This window comes from Fulmarus glacialis, unplaced genomic scaffold (assembly GCF_000690835.1).
Source record: "Fulmarus glacialis isolate BGI_N327 unplaced genomic scaffold, ASM69083v1 scaffold7815, whole genome shotgun sequence".
Classification (NCBI taxonomy): domain Eukaryota; kingdom Metazoa; phylum Chordata; class Aves; order Procellariiformes; family Procellariidae; genus Fulmarus; species Fulmarus glacialis.
In genome coordinates this window covers 101,186-114,094 of record NW_009211095.1, presented here as the reverse complement: position 1 = coordinate 114,094, position 12,909 = coordinate 101,186, and the positions used below count along the sequence as shown (strand labels likewise).

The following is a 12,909-nucleotide window of genomic DNA, read 5'->3' as shown; positions in this document are numbered from 1 at the left end:
GACGTGGTTGTAGAAATGGCGCTTAGGGACATGGTTTAGTGGCGGACTTGGCAGTGCTAGGTTTACGGTTGGACTCAACGATCTCAAGGGTTCTTCCCAACCTAAATGATTCTATGATTCTATGATATCCTAACTGCACTGTCACAAATGACAACTGATCACAAAGGGGAAAGGTTTTGTCAGATACCAAACCTAGAGTCGTCTCAATGAGGTCTAGGGATTGTATTGGACTAAACCAATTTATTTCCTATTTAACCTAAAGGATACAAAGGGACCATAGCGTGACTCTGTGGAGAAAAGAAAGATCCTTTGACAGAAATCTCTCTAAGACATAGGCAAGGAATGGGAAAGCATCTTAGGCTGCCCATCCCTGTTCATAATTTTGGAATGTCTTGATGCTCTGGAAAGCCTACAGGACGTGTTTTTTTATTCCATGATGACAGCAAAGTAAAGATGGCCAGTGAGACAGCCAGCAGATATGCGGAACCAGGTCTGAACGCTGAGGCAGAAATCCTTCTGAAGATCTGGTGGCCAGGGCAAGGCAGGGTCACTTTCCTGAACCTGTATTTTCAAATGTTGAGCTTCAAGTCCAAGGTAGTCACCATACTCCCTCTCCAGGAAAGAAGGTATTGCTCTCTCCCCTTCCCAGCACAGGTAAAACAGTCCTGTATCTTAAATTCTCAGAAGAAATCTCGCTTGGTAAAGTAGAGAGTAATGAAAGAGCGCAGCGGATGGAGCATCTGTTGTACCACCCCAGTGTTTTCTCAACTCAGTCTCAGAACAGAGACTTTTTGTGGGAACTGGTAAGACCAGTCCTGTAGCAGTGGATGTTTCTCAGTTCCTCCGAAATTCTACCTGCCTTGAAGTAAGGCCTGAGACTAAACAAGCTAGTAATCACAGCCAAATTCCTTGCTTGGTTTCGCTTCACAATAAACCTGTGTTACCTCCACATTGCATTATGCTGAAAGAACCCTTGTGATGCTGAACGTGCAGATGCCAGGATAAGTCACGCATGCCACAGGGAAGTGCTAAAAAACCCATACAAATCCCATACACATGGCTAGGTCAAATGCTGCGTGAACACTTTCAACTGTGACTGTCTACTTTTGTTCTACAGGACAAAAGGTTAATAGACTGTATTTCCTGGAGCTTGAAAAGCAGCTCCAAAATATACAAAAAGCTAACTCCAGCTGGTTATAAAATCATACAAAAGTACAAATGCTAACAAATTCAGGGAAACTGTGAGTAGTTTCTAACAAAGCAGAAGCTAACACAGTCCCCTGCTGGAAAAATACTGTAAAATCATGCTATTTCTGTATTGCTCATCTATGTCTACAGCAAACACAGAGCTGTCATAGGCTGCTTGACAGGCAAGAGATGTCTAACAAAACCTGAGCAATACACTGGCTAAGAAAAAAAATAAATTGTTTGGGGAATCTCACCAGGCCTACATATAACATCAGATGGGACATTAGGAAAAGGTTCTTCACTGAGAGGGTGGTCAGTCACTGGCACAGGCTCCCCAGGGCAGTGGTCACGGCCCCAAGCCTGTCAGAGTTCAAGGAGTGTCTGGACAACGTTCTTAGTCATATGGTTCAGTTCTAAGTAGTCCTGCAAGGAGCAGGGAGTTGGACTCAATGATCCTTATGGGTCCCTTCTAACTGGAGATAATCTACGACTCTGGTATCGTGGGTGTCACATACGGCAGGCCACATTCCTAGGACTGGTGCGTAGCAGTAGGTAAAAGCTTTCTCACTTATCAGTCTCCATTGCCTTTTAGATGTCAGCCTAAAACCATCCTCGTGATCAGACTCACTGCTTACACAGAAGAGAGTCAGAAGTACATGGTGAGAGGTGCACAGGGCCTTACCTGCCCAGGCTTGTTAGCACTGCCATGTTAATTGGAAAGCCAGCAGATATGCCTGCAGGTACACATGGCACAGCCGGGCAAATGAGGGACGGGACAGACTGACAGGCCGCCAAAGACTGTCCTTGGGGTAAAAGCACAGAAGTAAGCTCTGCCATGCATGAAGGAGAGCCTGTGCATGTTCAACAGAGGAAGGGAACAAAATCAGTGATAATGTTCAGGAACTAATGGGAGCATCTGAGCAAATTTTGGACTGCTAAGATCTATGCTATGTAAATAGCGACACAGTTGTAACTGTTTGCAGTAGCTCACTGAACTGTAGCTCTCATTTCCTTCTAACAACACAAGAAACAGATTTGGGCCTGAACGGTGGCTTGAGGGCAGCCACTCAAATTAATGAAAAGCTCAGGAGGTTAATTTAGTTCCAAATCCAGGCTCAGCTCCCCTTCGGGATGATATTTGATTCGCATGAAGTAATGAGAAAGCTCAAGTACAGAGCACAAAAGGTGAAATATGGCAAGCCTACCTCCCTTTTCCAGATGATGAAGCATGCCTTGCACAGCAAATTCATCTCAAATTTCATCTCAGCATTTCTCCAAAGTGCAAATTCCACATCTCTGGGATCCTTCAGCATCAGCACTCTGGGACTCATGGCACACGTACAGATACATACACATTTCACCCACAGCTCCCCTGACCATTTTAGGCCTTTCGCTCCCGTAATCAACAGTTGTTACATGCTCCCGCCTTTCCCATCTCTTGCCCTACCACTGCAAGCAAAGGTGTCCACTGCAGCTAGGTTCTGCACATAGATTTCTCAGCCTACTTGGTGTAGCAGGTCCAAAAGGGTACAAATTAGATACCCCTTGGACAAGCAGCAGCAGTTCAGCAAGGCATAACCCTACATTGGAAACAGCTGGTGGCTGCAGTCACACATAGTGAAAAGGAAAAGCATATTTAAGAGTGCAGCATTACTCTAGCAGGTCAGGTGGCCAAAGTGAAAATTCCTCAGTGCGAGACAGTTGAGATCCTCCTTCTCATCCCTCTAAACAGCCCCTGCTTTGTTTTGTTTTCCAGGCATCAATTTGCTTTTATAAAAGCCCATGAAAAAAGCCCTTTCAATACAGTATACCAACTATTAAACAGAAGAGGTTATTTAGATGAAAGGCAAAAAAAAAAAAAAAAATTTTATAGCAATTTTCCTTCTTAATCTCATAGCCCACATATTAGATGAAATGTAACACTTCATAGGGTAGGGGAAAAAATCATGGTTTAATCACAACAACGTAGCATAAACAGTTTAGTAGTCGATACCAGGATATTACTGTGTCCTCTAACTCTAAACTTCAGTTCTCCACAGATACCGTAAACAGACACTCTAAATTCCCTAAATGATTGGCATTAAGAAGGTTTATACAAAGGTGGTCAGTTGTTTAATCTTTAAGATGTCACGACATGGTGAGACAAACATGGATACATCAGTAAGTACAGAGAAATGTTATGCTACATTTTGGACAGTTCAGAACTGAAAGTGCTTCACATCTATAGGATAAGAAATGGCTTCATCTCCTCATCCCTAAATGATGAGAGCAAAGAAATAACCTTTTAATAGGTTAAATAAACAGTGCCCCATTTATCCATGCTTATATAAAGTTTCCAACAATTCAGAAGGTCCATGGTGAAATTTACAATCTATATACAGTATAACAAATTGTCAAACAAAAAAAAAAGGTTCAGATATTCCTTGGTTCCCAAAAGCCTGAAACTCACTCTCTGCACTAGAGACAAAAGCTACCTACAATATTAGGTTGGGGTTTTTTCCCTCCTTTTTTTTTTTTTTTCTTCTTTCTTTCTTTCTCCCCAATTTCATTTTTTGTAAAAATTAGTCATCCCAATCCACCTTGAATAAAATCAGTCCCTAAGTCCTGGTCACATTTAACAACTGCTTAATCCCAGTGTTTAAGGCATGTTCATTAGATGTCAGTATAGGGGTACTGTCAGAAATTATATTAATCACAGGTACCAAGAGTCAGCAAATTTACACAGCAATGCCACTCTTTACAATATAATGTAAAACAAACTGTTATGATGGAAGTTGTTCCTGAGTTAAAATTTGCTAAATACTGCTAAGATCCATGTTTTTCTTTTATACTTCTTCCTCTGGAATGTCCTTTCACAGATGCTCAATTGAAAATTAAAATTCACTCTGAAAATAGCCTGAATGTCAGAAAGTAAAAATGTTAGCAAAATTCTAATTATATCAGCATTCCCAAATCTAAACTTAGCCAAGATGCTATGAATTTGCAGGGTTTAGCATCACTTAGCTTTTAGCAAGAATATTTTCTAAATATGAAGATATATAATTGTCAATTTTTTTGTGCAAGTGCAAACAACTGGAAAAGATTTCGGTATCAAGATTATCATAAATTTAAAGTTCTGTGAATATATGAAACTCCGATATTGTAGACGTTTTAATTTTCTTATCCAGTCTGCTCCTTCGGAATTAAAGAAAGACATTTTTAAATTGTAGGAACACAAATTAAAATACCTACAGACACATTCAGCTTTTTAAATCAGACAACTAATTGTCTATTCAGATTCTTAAGTATCCATTCCCACAGAATTGTTCCTCAAGTATGTAATCATTGACATTCTTTCCTATTTGAAAAAGCTGTTCTTGGCTGACAAAAGTAGATTTAAAAATATATTTTTCATTAGATTCAAAATGTGCATGACAATTCCTACCACTCTAATCATCCTGGCTCCAACTCATTAAAGTTCATATAAACATTCGCTCAAGTCCGACCATTAAATTTAACAGGAGTTAAAGGGTATTAGAAAATCAGGATGACAAAAGGTGCGACTCGGGTCTGTGCTATACCTGCACTTCTGACTGTCAACTGAAGAAAAACCCCTCAGAAAATTGCACTGTCTGGAGTTTGATCCAAAGTTTGCTGAAATCAATGGAACACTTAAAAATGAGCTTTAATGGGATTAGTATTTTAAGTGCTCCAACTGAAGCTCACTGTTTGCAGTGATGTAGCATCTCCTACTTTAAATACAAGAAAGGATTGCAGTAATTGCACCTATCAGACTAGGGAATAAATGTTCATTTATGTATTTTCAAATCTGTAGCAGTGCAAATTATGAACTACAGTGTGATAAAAAACCCCCCAAACTTATTTCCAGATTTGTTTCCATTTAAATCCTAGCAGGACAGAAACTAGCAACATGCTGAGAAAACAGGGTGGGAAAGGAATGACTCTGCTTCCACAGCCTGGGAATTCCAGAGAGTCTTACACAGTGGTATAAAAACAAAGCTCTGAATGGAGTCTGGCCTAGCCCATGTGTCTTATGCACAAAGATTAGCTAAAATTTAATTGTTGTGACCATAAAATATAAATAGCAACAATTTATTCACAAAATTCTGGATTAGATTGATTTTTTTGCTTTAACAAACTGTATGATCTATTAAATTATCAGCCAGTTGTATGTTTAAGCACAACAATAGAAAATGTAGTACATAAACTCCTAAAAATCACAGTCATAAAAAGCAGGCAAGTACATCACTCTTTTGGTGGCCAAAGCACAACAGATTAGTCTGCCAAACAAATGTATGTGAACATAAATCATGGGCATTAGTTTTGTTAAAAATTGTTTCTACTGTCAATAAACAGTTTTCTGTATTTTAATACTGTTCTTGAAGAATTGTAAACTGTTTAAAAATGTATGCACAGACATAAATAACAGTAAAGGATTTAAATACAGTGGTCAACAGGAAAAATAGGTTTTTAAATTTGCATGTGTGATGAGTGGGTAATTTGGAATAAATCCATAATTATCCACAAAGAACTCTGACCTTTCTTAGGTAAGACAGTACTGCCATCATTTCTAACACTTGTGACCATTATAATAACAAGAGAAAAAAAATAACATCAGCCCTGATACATCAATCACATATGCATTCAAAATTACAGATATTTACAAGAAAAATATATATCTAATTAAAAAGCCACTGAAAAACATGGACTTTTAGTCAGGTGCTGCACTTTCTGCAAAATGAGGTAATTTAGATGCAAACAAATTAAGTTTAGTAGAGTTCAGGATCCACGGTCTCCACAATTAAAGTACAAATTGCTTCAGTACATGGCTTGACTTTTCTATATGTTCAGAGCAAGAAATCACTAGATCCAGTTAAATCCTGTTTTGTAGTGCTCTTGATGCAACACTGACTAATGTCAGAAGGCTTCCCAGCTCAGTTTTACAACTGGTCTTTCAATAGAAAGAAAAAGGGAGGGAAAAAAAAAAGAAAAAAATTAGTTATAAGTTGGTTTCATCCCAAGATGGATCATTCATGTTCTTTAGAACTTTTCTAACAAGCTTCTCCAAGTCCTTGCGAGCTCTTTGTTCTTCTTCTAATGATTTCTTCATCTTTTTGTTATCCTGTTTAATAGAGACAGAAATATTAGTATTTGTTTTAGGGGTTTTTTTGTGTCTTTTTTTTTTTTTTAAACAGAACTTTTCTGACAACACACACACTGTCAATTACAAATTCTGAAGGCTCTTCTCATGCTATTAGCTGTTCAAAAGCAAAGCCTTCTATTAAAGTCTCACAAGTTACACACGGTTACTTCACACAATGCAACAAAACCCACCAAATGGAAACTAAGCTATTTCCTATTTATACTTTGGGGTCCTTTATAATGCAAGTGCTAGTAACAGATGGCCAATAATCTTGAATTCTTCTGCTCAAATCTGATCAATGAACACTAGAATATATTTGTTGTTAATGGAGAAGGGAAATGGAGCAATAAGTAGAATAAATATCCCCTCTAAGAGCCTCCTGTGATTATAACTAGTTTCACAATCTCAGAAAAGCTTCTTAAAACTTAATGCAAATTAACTTGCTTCATTAGGAAAGTAAATAGTTGAAAGGAGCATCTTGAAAACCACTGTGTTCTCTGGAAAGCGTTTTGTGACTAGATTTTAAACCAGACAGATGACTACCAACAGTCTAAGAGGAGTCTAAATTTCAAGGAACACCACCACGCTGCATGTATATTAACAAGTGAGTCAGTTCTCAATATTTAGCGCCATCAGGTAATATTGAAATACCATGAACAACAGGAGTGTAAGGATATCATTGACCAAACCACAGTAATGCTTACATTGTTTAATCCTGTACAGGCCAAGGTGACGCTGGCAACAGTGGGGAAGCAACCAGAAGATAGGAAAACATTATATTAAGGCCGCAAGACAAGAAGTCTATGGGTGTTTTAACAAACACAGGTCTGTGATCCAGGGGTCCCACTGGACTCCCATCAGCTGTCATTTACAGACATTTCTAGAAACAGGACGGGATCAACAGCTGCCGCCTCATTAACTCCATTCCCTTCTCAAGCCTGTTGAGAAACTCAGAAATTTCATTCTTTTCTTGTAGGTACAGACTTAATTTCTTTTCATTTATTTATTTATTTATTTACTGCCAGTTCAGGACTGTACTATTCAAGTGTAGTGCCTGTGGAGCAACAGCTATGAATAACCTATGGAAACTGCTATGGGAGGGATCCTACTTCGCATGGTTACTCTCACCAACAGGCAGTCTGGTGTCTACACCAACCAGCACACTATGTACTCCCAGAAAGCCTTTATCCATAAAGCTCTTGGTCGCTTGGGACCTTCCCAGCTCAGAGATTATTTCTGCCAGTTCGCCAGTTGGCAACATCACAGCAGCAGATGAATAAATGCTTCTAAGCTGAGATTGCTGATATACAAGAAAATGAACTCAGGCTTTAGTAGGTCTTGGCTTTGGAAGATGTGAGATTCTGAAGAGACCGTCTATTTGGAAAGGCACCGGAAAAGAGAGCTGTTGCTTCAAGTTCAGGAGAAGGTGATTTTTTGTTTAGGGTCTTTTGTTTACAGGGCCTCGGTGAGGCAGCACGTTTATCCTTTGTACAAAAGCAGCCAGGCCACAGAAATATTAGTGGGTTACTATTGCTGCCTGTATCACGTGAATTGTATTTTTAAAAAGACTGTCAAATTTGCATCAAACCTGGGATACACATGCTTTATATGTTGAAAACAGCAGAATTTAAGTATTTAAGACATCAACTGTCCTATTTCAAGGAACATGCATGATATCCTAAGAAATACTGGGCACGCTCACAGGTGGGCAAAGAATTCGGATTCACATTTATAGCCCAAAACCTAAAGTAATTTGAATACAAATCCATTTTACATTAACACAGGAAATTTTAACCGACTTCCTGAGTCAGAACTGTTAAGGTCAGTTAGCAAATTCACACATTGGAGAGTGAGGATAATTGAATGCTTTTTCGCCTACACATTAAGCAATGACTACGTGCAGCAGCATTAACATGGTTTAAACAGGTTGTGTCCTGACAAGAAAAAGATATTTTTAAAAAACTCATTTTGGATACTTAAAACAAGTTTAAAACAGCAGCTGTAACTTCCATACCAGCAACTCAGGTGAGATCTTGCACAATTCCCCCATGTGACAAAGCAGCACCCTAAGCTAACCTGAAGCCCTTATTAAAAAAAGGCCACATGATAGACACTGAAAAGGACTCTCGTCTCTGGAAATGAGAGGTTTTAAGAACGGATTCATAAGAGGTGTTCAGGTTACTGAAAGACCGTTTAAATAAAGGCCTAAATAGATCCAGACATTTATACTACTAAAATTATACATTCTAGAGAAATACTATTTCACAGTCTCTATAAGCTTGTTTTGCTGGTGTTACAGCGGAACTGAATTTGCTCAATGCTTTCAACATTTCACAAGTTGCAACATCCAAAAAACCATGAAACATAGCTTAGTAAGTCACCTCAGAGAGGATACCTAATGCTATTCTCAAAGGTTGGTGCTCCAAGGACTGATGACAACCACAGAAGAGGGTGTTTTTTGTCAAACTGCTATGTTTTACTTTTAAAAGTGAATTTAGTCCAAAATTCAAGTTCATTCCTGTCAAAATGAATCAACTTACAAGTCGTATTTATTTTTACAATAAGCCTTCCATCTTTCCATTCTCCATGTTGCTATAAAAGTAGCAAGTTACCAACCTGTCTTAACTCCTGTACTTCATCCTTTAATGCATATACTGTGTCAACAAGGCTTCTAAAATGAAAAAAGAAGATGATCTGTTACAACGGTTTTCAGACATACATGTCTAAATCTATTATTAGACAAAATTGTCAAATGAAATGCATTAAAAACAAAAAAAACCCTCACAGGTAACAGCTAATTTTAAACTTGTGTTGAAAAATTGTCTCTTATCCTGATTTATATTCAGCAAGGCAAGGACCTGTTACCAGCTTCTGTGACAGGATACACCTCTCAAACACACATGGACCTACACTGGTTTCTGTATTACAGCCTTCTGTAACAGAACTGTATTTCATTTCCAGCATACACCTTACCAAAAAAAATAGAATGACACCACACATTAACTAGAAAGATGACACCAATTTAATATTGAAATCCTACAGCACTTGGAAAAACTATTTACAAGTGAAACATGTAACTTCTTGGCACAGAAGGAATAAGGTGCATAGCATATACAAAGAAACCAGACTACAAGCATTTAAATGAAGGCCAACCGCACTTAAAGGACTGGCAGCATACCCCAAACAGCTCTGTTCCCTACTACAAATATACCATACACACACTACTATAATGGGAGACGGGACGAGGAAGAAGAGTGCAAAGTTTACTGGTTTAATCCATCATTCATTAAATGTTCTCTTACTTCTCTTCTATAACAGTCTGACCATTACTTTTAGTTTCTTCTACAATAATTTTTTCTTCTTCTGGAAGCAGGACTTGAGGAGCTGATTCTTTACGGGAACCTGTTGTAAGAATAAATTACAAAATGAGCTACTCACAAATATTGCTGGGGCATTTTAAAGATTATTATTTCATTCATTGCATGATACACCTGCATGACCAAGGTATATCACTTTCTATTTCCCTCTTCCCTCCACACACACAAGTTACTGACACATTTTTTTACATTTGAAACCACAGCCTTACAACAACAAAAAATTGTCTGACGTTCCTATCCTGCTGCTGACATAGCTCCTGTGTCATCGATGGGGATGTTACACCGTTCAACGAACGGTGCACGTTCAATTATCAGTAAAAGTTATACAAATTCACCATAGCTAACTCAGAAAAAGCTAGATGTGTTTAAATAACATCGATTTAAGCCTCAAGGACAGATTCTGATCTCACACTGATACAAATCCAAGAAACAATTCCACTCTAAACCAATTACTCTATCAGTAAGGAGCAGAATAGTGGTATCAAATGATACAGCAATGGAAGAAAAAAAGGTTAAAAACTCCTTCCCCCTGGAACACAATAAAGAACACAATTGTGTGTGTGTGCACACATATACATACACTCACAAGATAGCCTTTTAGTCCTATAATAAATTCCTACCAAATGAAATACATACTTTGTATTTAATAAATGTTTTCAAAAGCACTTAATGGTTTGACAATAAAAACTCAAAACATTCCAACACCTTCAAAACATTTTCCACAATCTTTACAATTTATAACATCAAGATAATATATATAGGTTCTAAAAAAGTAGCTCTGAATAGAAAAATCTAGAGCTTAGATATGTGCATCCATTCATACATACATAAAGCATGTATTCTAGAAACATTATTAAATAACATTTAGGCTGCAACAAATTACAAGCAGTTTTTTTAAAAGAAGGTCTGTAAATAAATTGCTGTTCAATCATTTGTTCAGAATTCAAACACAGCAGATAAGGCATTAAAGTTCTTGCATATTTTAACCAAGATATCTGTTTTAACAAACAAGGTTCACTTGTCTACCAATTCATTGTCATGAACTTTCATTAACCAGGAATGTCTTAAGTCTAGTACAGTTTAAACTGATAACTAGGTACTACAGGGTGCATGCCTGTCAGGAGAAATTAGTTAGCTCTTGCTGAACAGCTGCTTTGTGAGAACAGTGCTTTTCTTTATGGCTAATGATAAAACACATAATCTGAACACACAAAAAATGAAAGAAATCAAGCTCATCGAAAAATACTAAACTTCCCTAACAGCTGCAGTCTTGAGTTCTGAACAATGAGCTTGTAGGGACGTAGTTTAGCAGTACGTGTTAAGCTTTTTAAACTATTTTAGCAAACAATGGCGAATGTCCTTTAATGAAGAAAATAGTTTCCTTAAGCTGACAGTAAAGATCTAAGCATCAGTACGTGATGGTCAAAATTTTATGGAATTAAGATAACTGCAGATTTGAGAACAGAATCTCGTCCTTGAAAGCTCCAAGTTCTTCATCTTACAGAGCGAAGAAATCTTTTAAGGGTTAATACCCATCCACTCCCACTTATTTTCCAGGGAAGGAACAACCTATAAAACAAGCACATCCAAACTCTGTATGGAGCTCAAGGACATTTCCCTGTTAGCGCTGTCAATCTCTTAATTGTAAAAAGTTGTCTTATGTTTATTTCAGTTAATTGGTTACTGCTCTGCTTTATTAGCCCAGGAGGTAACACAGAACACCAAGCTAAATGTTATTTTAGGAATTAGTTGGCACCAGCTGCTACCAGATCACTGCATTTTGGGTCTCTGTACCAATGTGGAGCACCTCAGCCCAGCACATGCTGAGGGAGACACTGATCAAAGAGAGAGAACTGCCACGTGTTTCTTGCCCATGACCCCCTTCAACCAAATGGAGCAGTGCATTATATTTATCTTTGTAGAGAGCTTCATCCAATTGTCTTTGCCTGGTCAGAGTAACATGGGTCCTTGCAAAGCAGAAATAGCACGGAGTAGACAGCTTTAAAAAAATGTCCCAGCTGTATAGTTATATACACACATGCATGTAAAACAGATGTCTACACCAGCGTATCTTGATGCACGTACAGCATAGCACAGTAAACACTTAGTACTAGTGAGACACAGAATGCAGTTTCATTAAAAACAAAATGCTCACCAACATGATACACACAAGGAGACCACACAGTACACATACACACTTACATGATGAAAAACTGTTGCTGTGAATACTGACCCTCCTGTGCCACAAAACATTAACTACCGTGGAATTTAGGACACCACAAGTTTCACTCTCGCCTTCATTGCTCCAATACCCTCGGTCACACAACTTTTTTATTTCTATCTCAGCACCTTCGCTCCTCTTATGGTTTGAACTTATGCAAAAAAAAACCCTCAAAAAAACCACACCCACAACGCACACCACACTTTCTCCTTTATCTTAGTTTGCTTTTTGTGTGTTTTGGCAAGTTTTTTTGTTTGTTGTGGAATTTTTTTTCCCCAAACCCCACAAGCACTTGCTAAGTATCAAAGGTACAAACACATAGCACTTCTATCCTGCAACAAAGGACCCTGTCATCAAATGAGTACGTGCACAGTAACATCAGACTTGACACATCAAGTTCTAAAAGCAAAACTAAGCTACTTCATTGTCCTGCTTTTCTGCACCATTTATGCCAGACGCTTTTCTTTTTTTTTTTTTTTTTTTTTAAGACACATTTTCTGGCAAGTATGTGTCTAGAATAAACTTCAAGCAGAGTCATCTCATTACAGGCACCCGGTAATATTCCCTAAATTGCACCTTGTGCCTCCACCAGGTTCTCTGTCTATTCTCTATGCGACCATTTCTCTCCAGAAAAGTTTACAAGCTACAGCTTTAGGACATGAAGAGAGGGTTGTGTTATAGCACAGTGGGGAATTTCATGCAGAGTTGTACTAAAAGGACGGTCCAGCAAGTTGCTGCAACTTAGATAATCCTAAGCACCTCTTTGAGATGTATTCCACATTTTCATGAAGTAGTGCAGAAGAATCAAGTTACTTCAGTTTGCTGTATCTGCCATTCCTCAATCCTAAATGTCCAAGTTCCATGCTGAATTTTATTAAGAGACACTACTCAGTCTCGTTTCAAGTCAAACAGGCCAAAAGACAATGTTTAAACTGACCTCGAACAACTCTGGCCCTAAATCACCTTGAGACAGTACAACC

At 38.2% G+C, this 12,909-nt stretch overlaps 1 protein-coding gene across 1 annotated transcript in view; it reads right to left on the bottom strand.

Annotated features, from left to right (window-relative positions):
• Positions 1 to 5,459: 5,459 nt before the first annotated feature.
• ARHGEF7 (Rho guanine nucleotide exchange factor (GEF) 7) overlaps positions 5,460 to 12,909 on the bottom strand; it is a 76,314-nt gene continuing 68,864 nt past the window's right edge. Inside the window, exons 18-20 of the mRNA XM_009577396.1 lie at positions 9,634 to 9,733; positions 8,948 to 9,002; positions 5,460 to 6,310 (exon numbers count right to left, since the gene is read on the bottom strand). Coding sequence (XP_009575691.1) covers positions 6,188 to 6,310; positions 8,948 to 9,002; positions 9,634 to 9,733 — 278 coding nt within the window. The 3' untranslated portion in view covers positions 5,460 to 6,187. The remainder of the gene's footprint in view (positions 6,311 to 8,947; positions 9,003 to 9,633; positions 9,734 to 12,909) is intronic.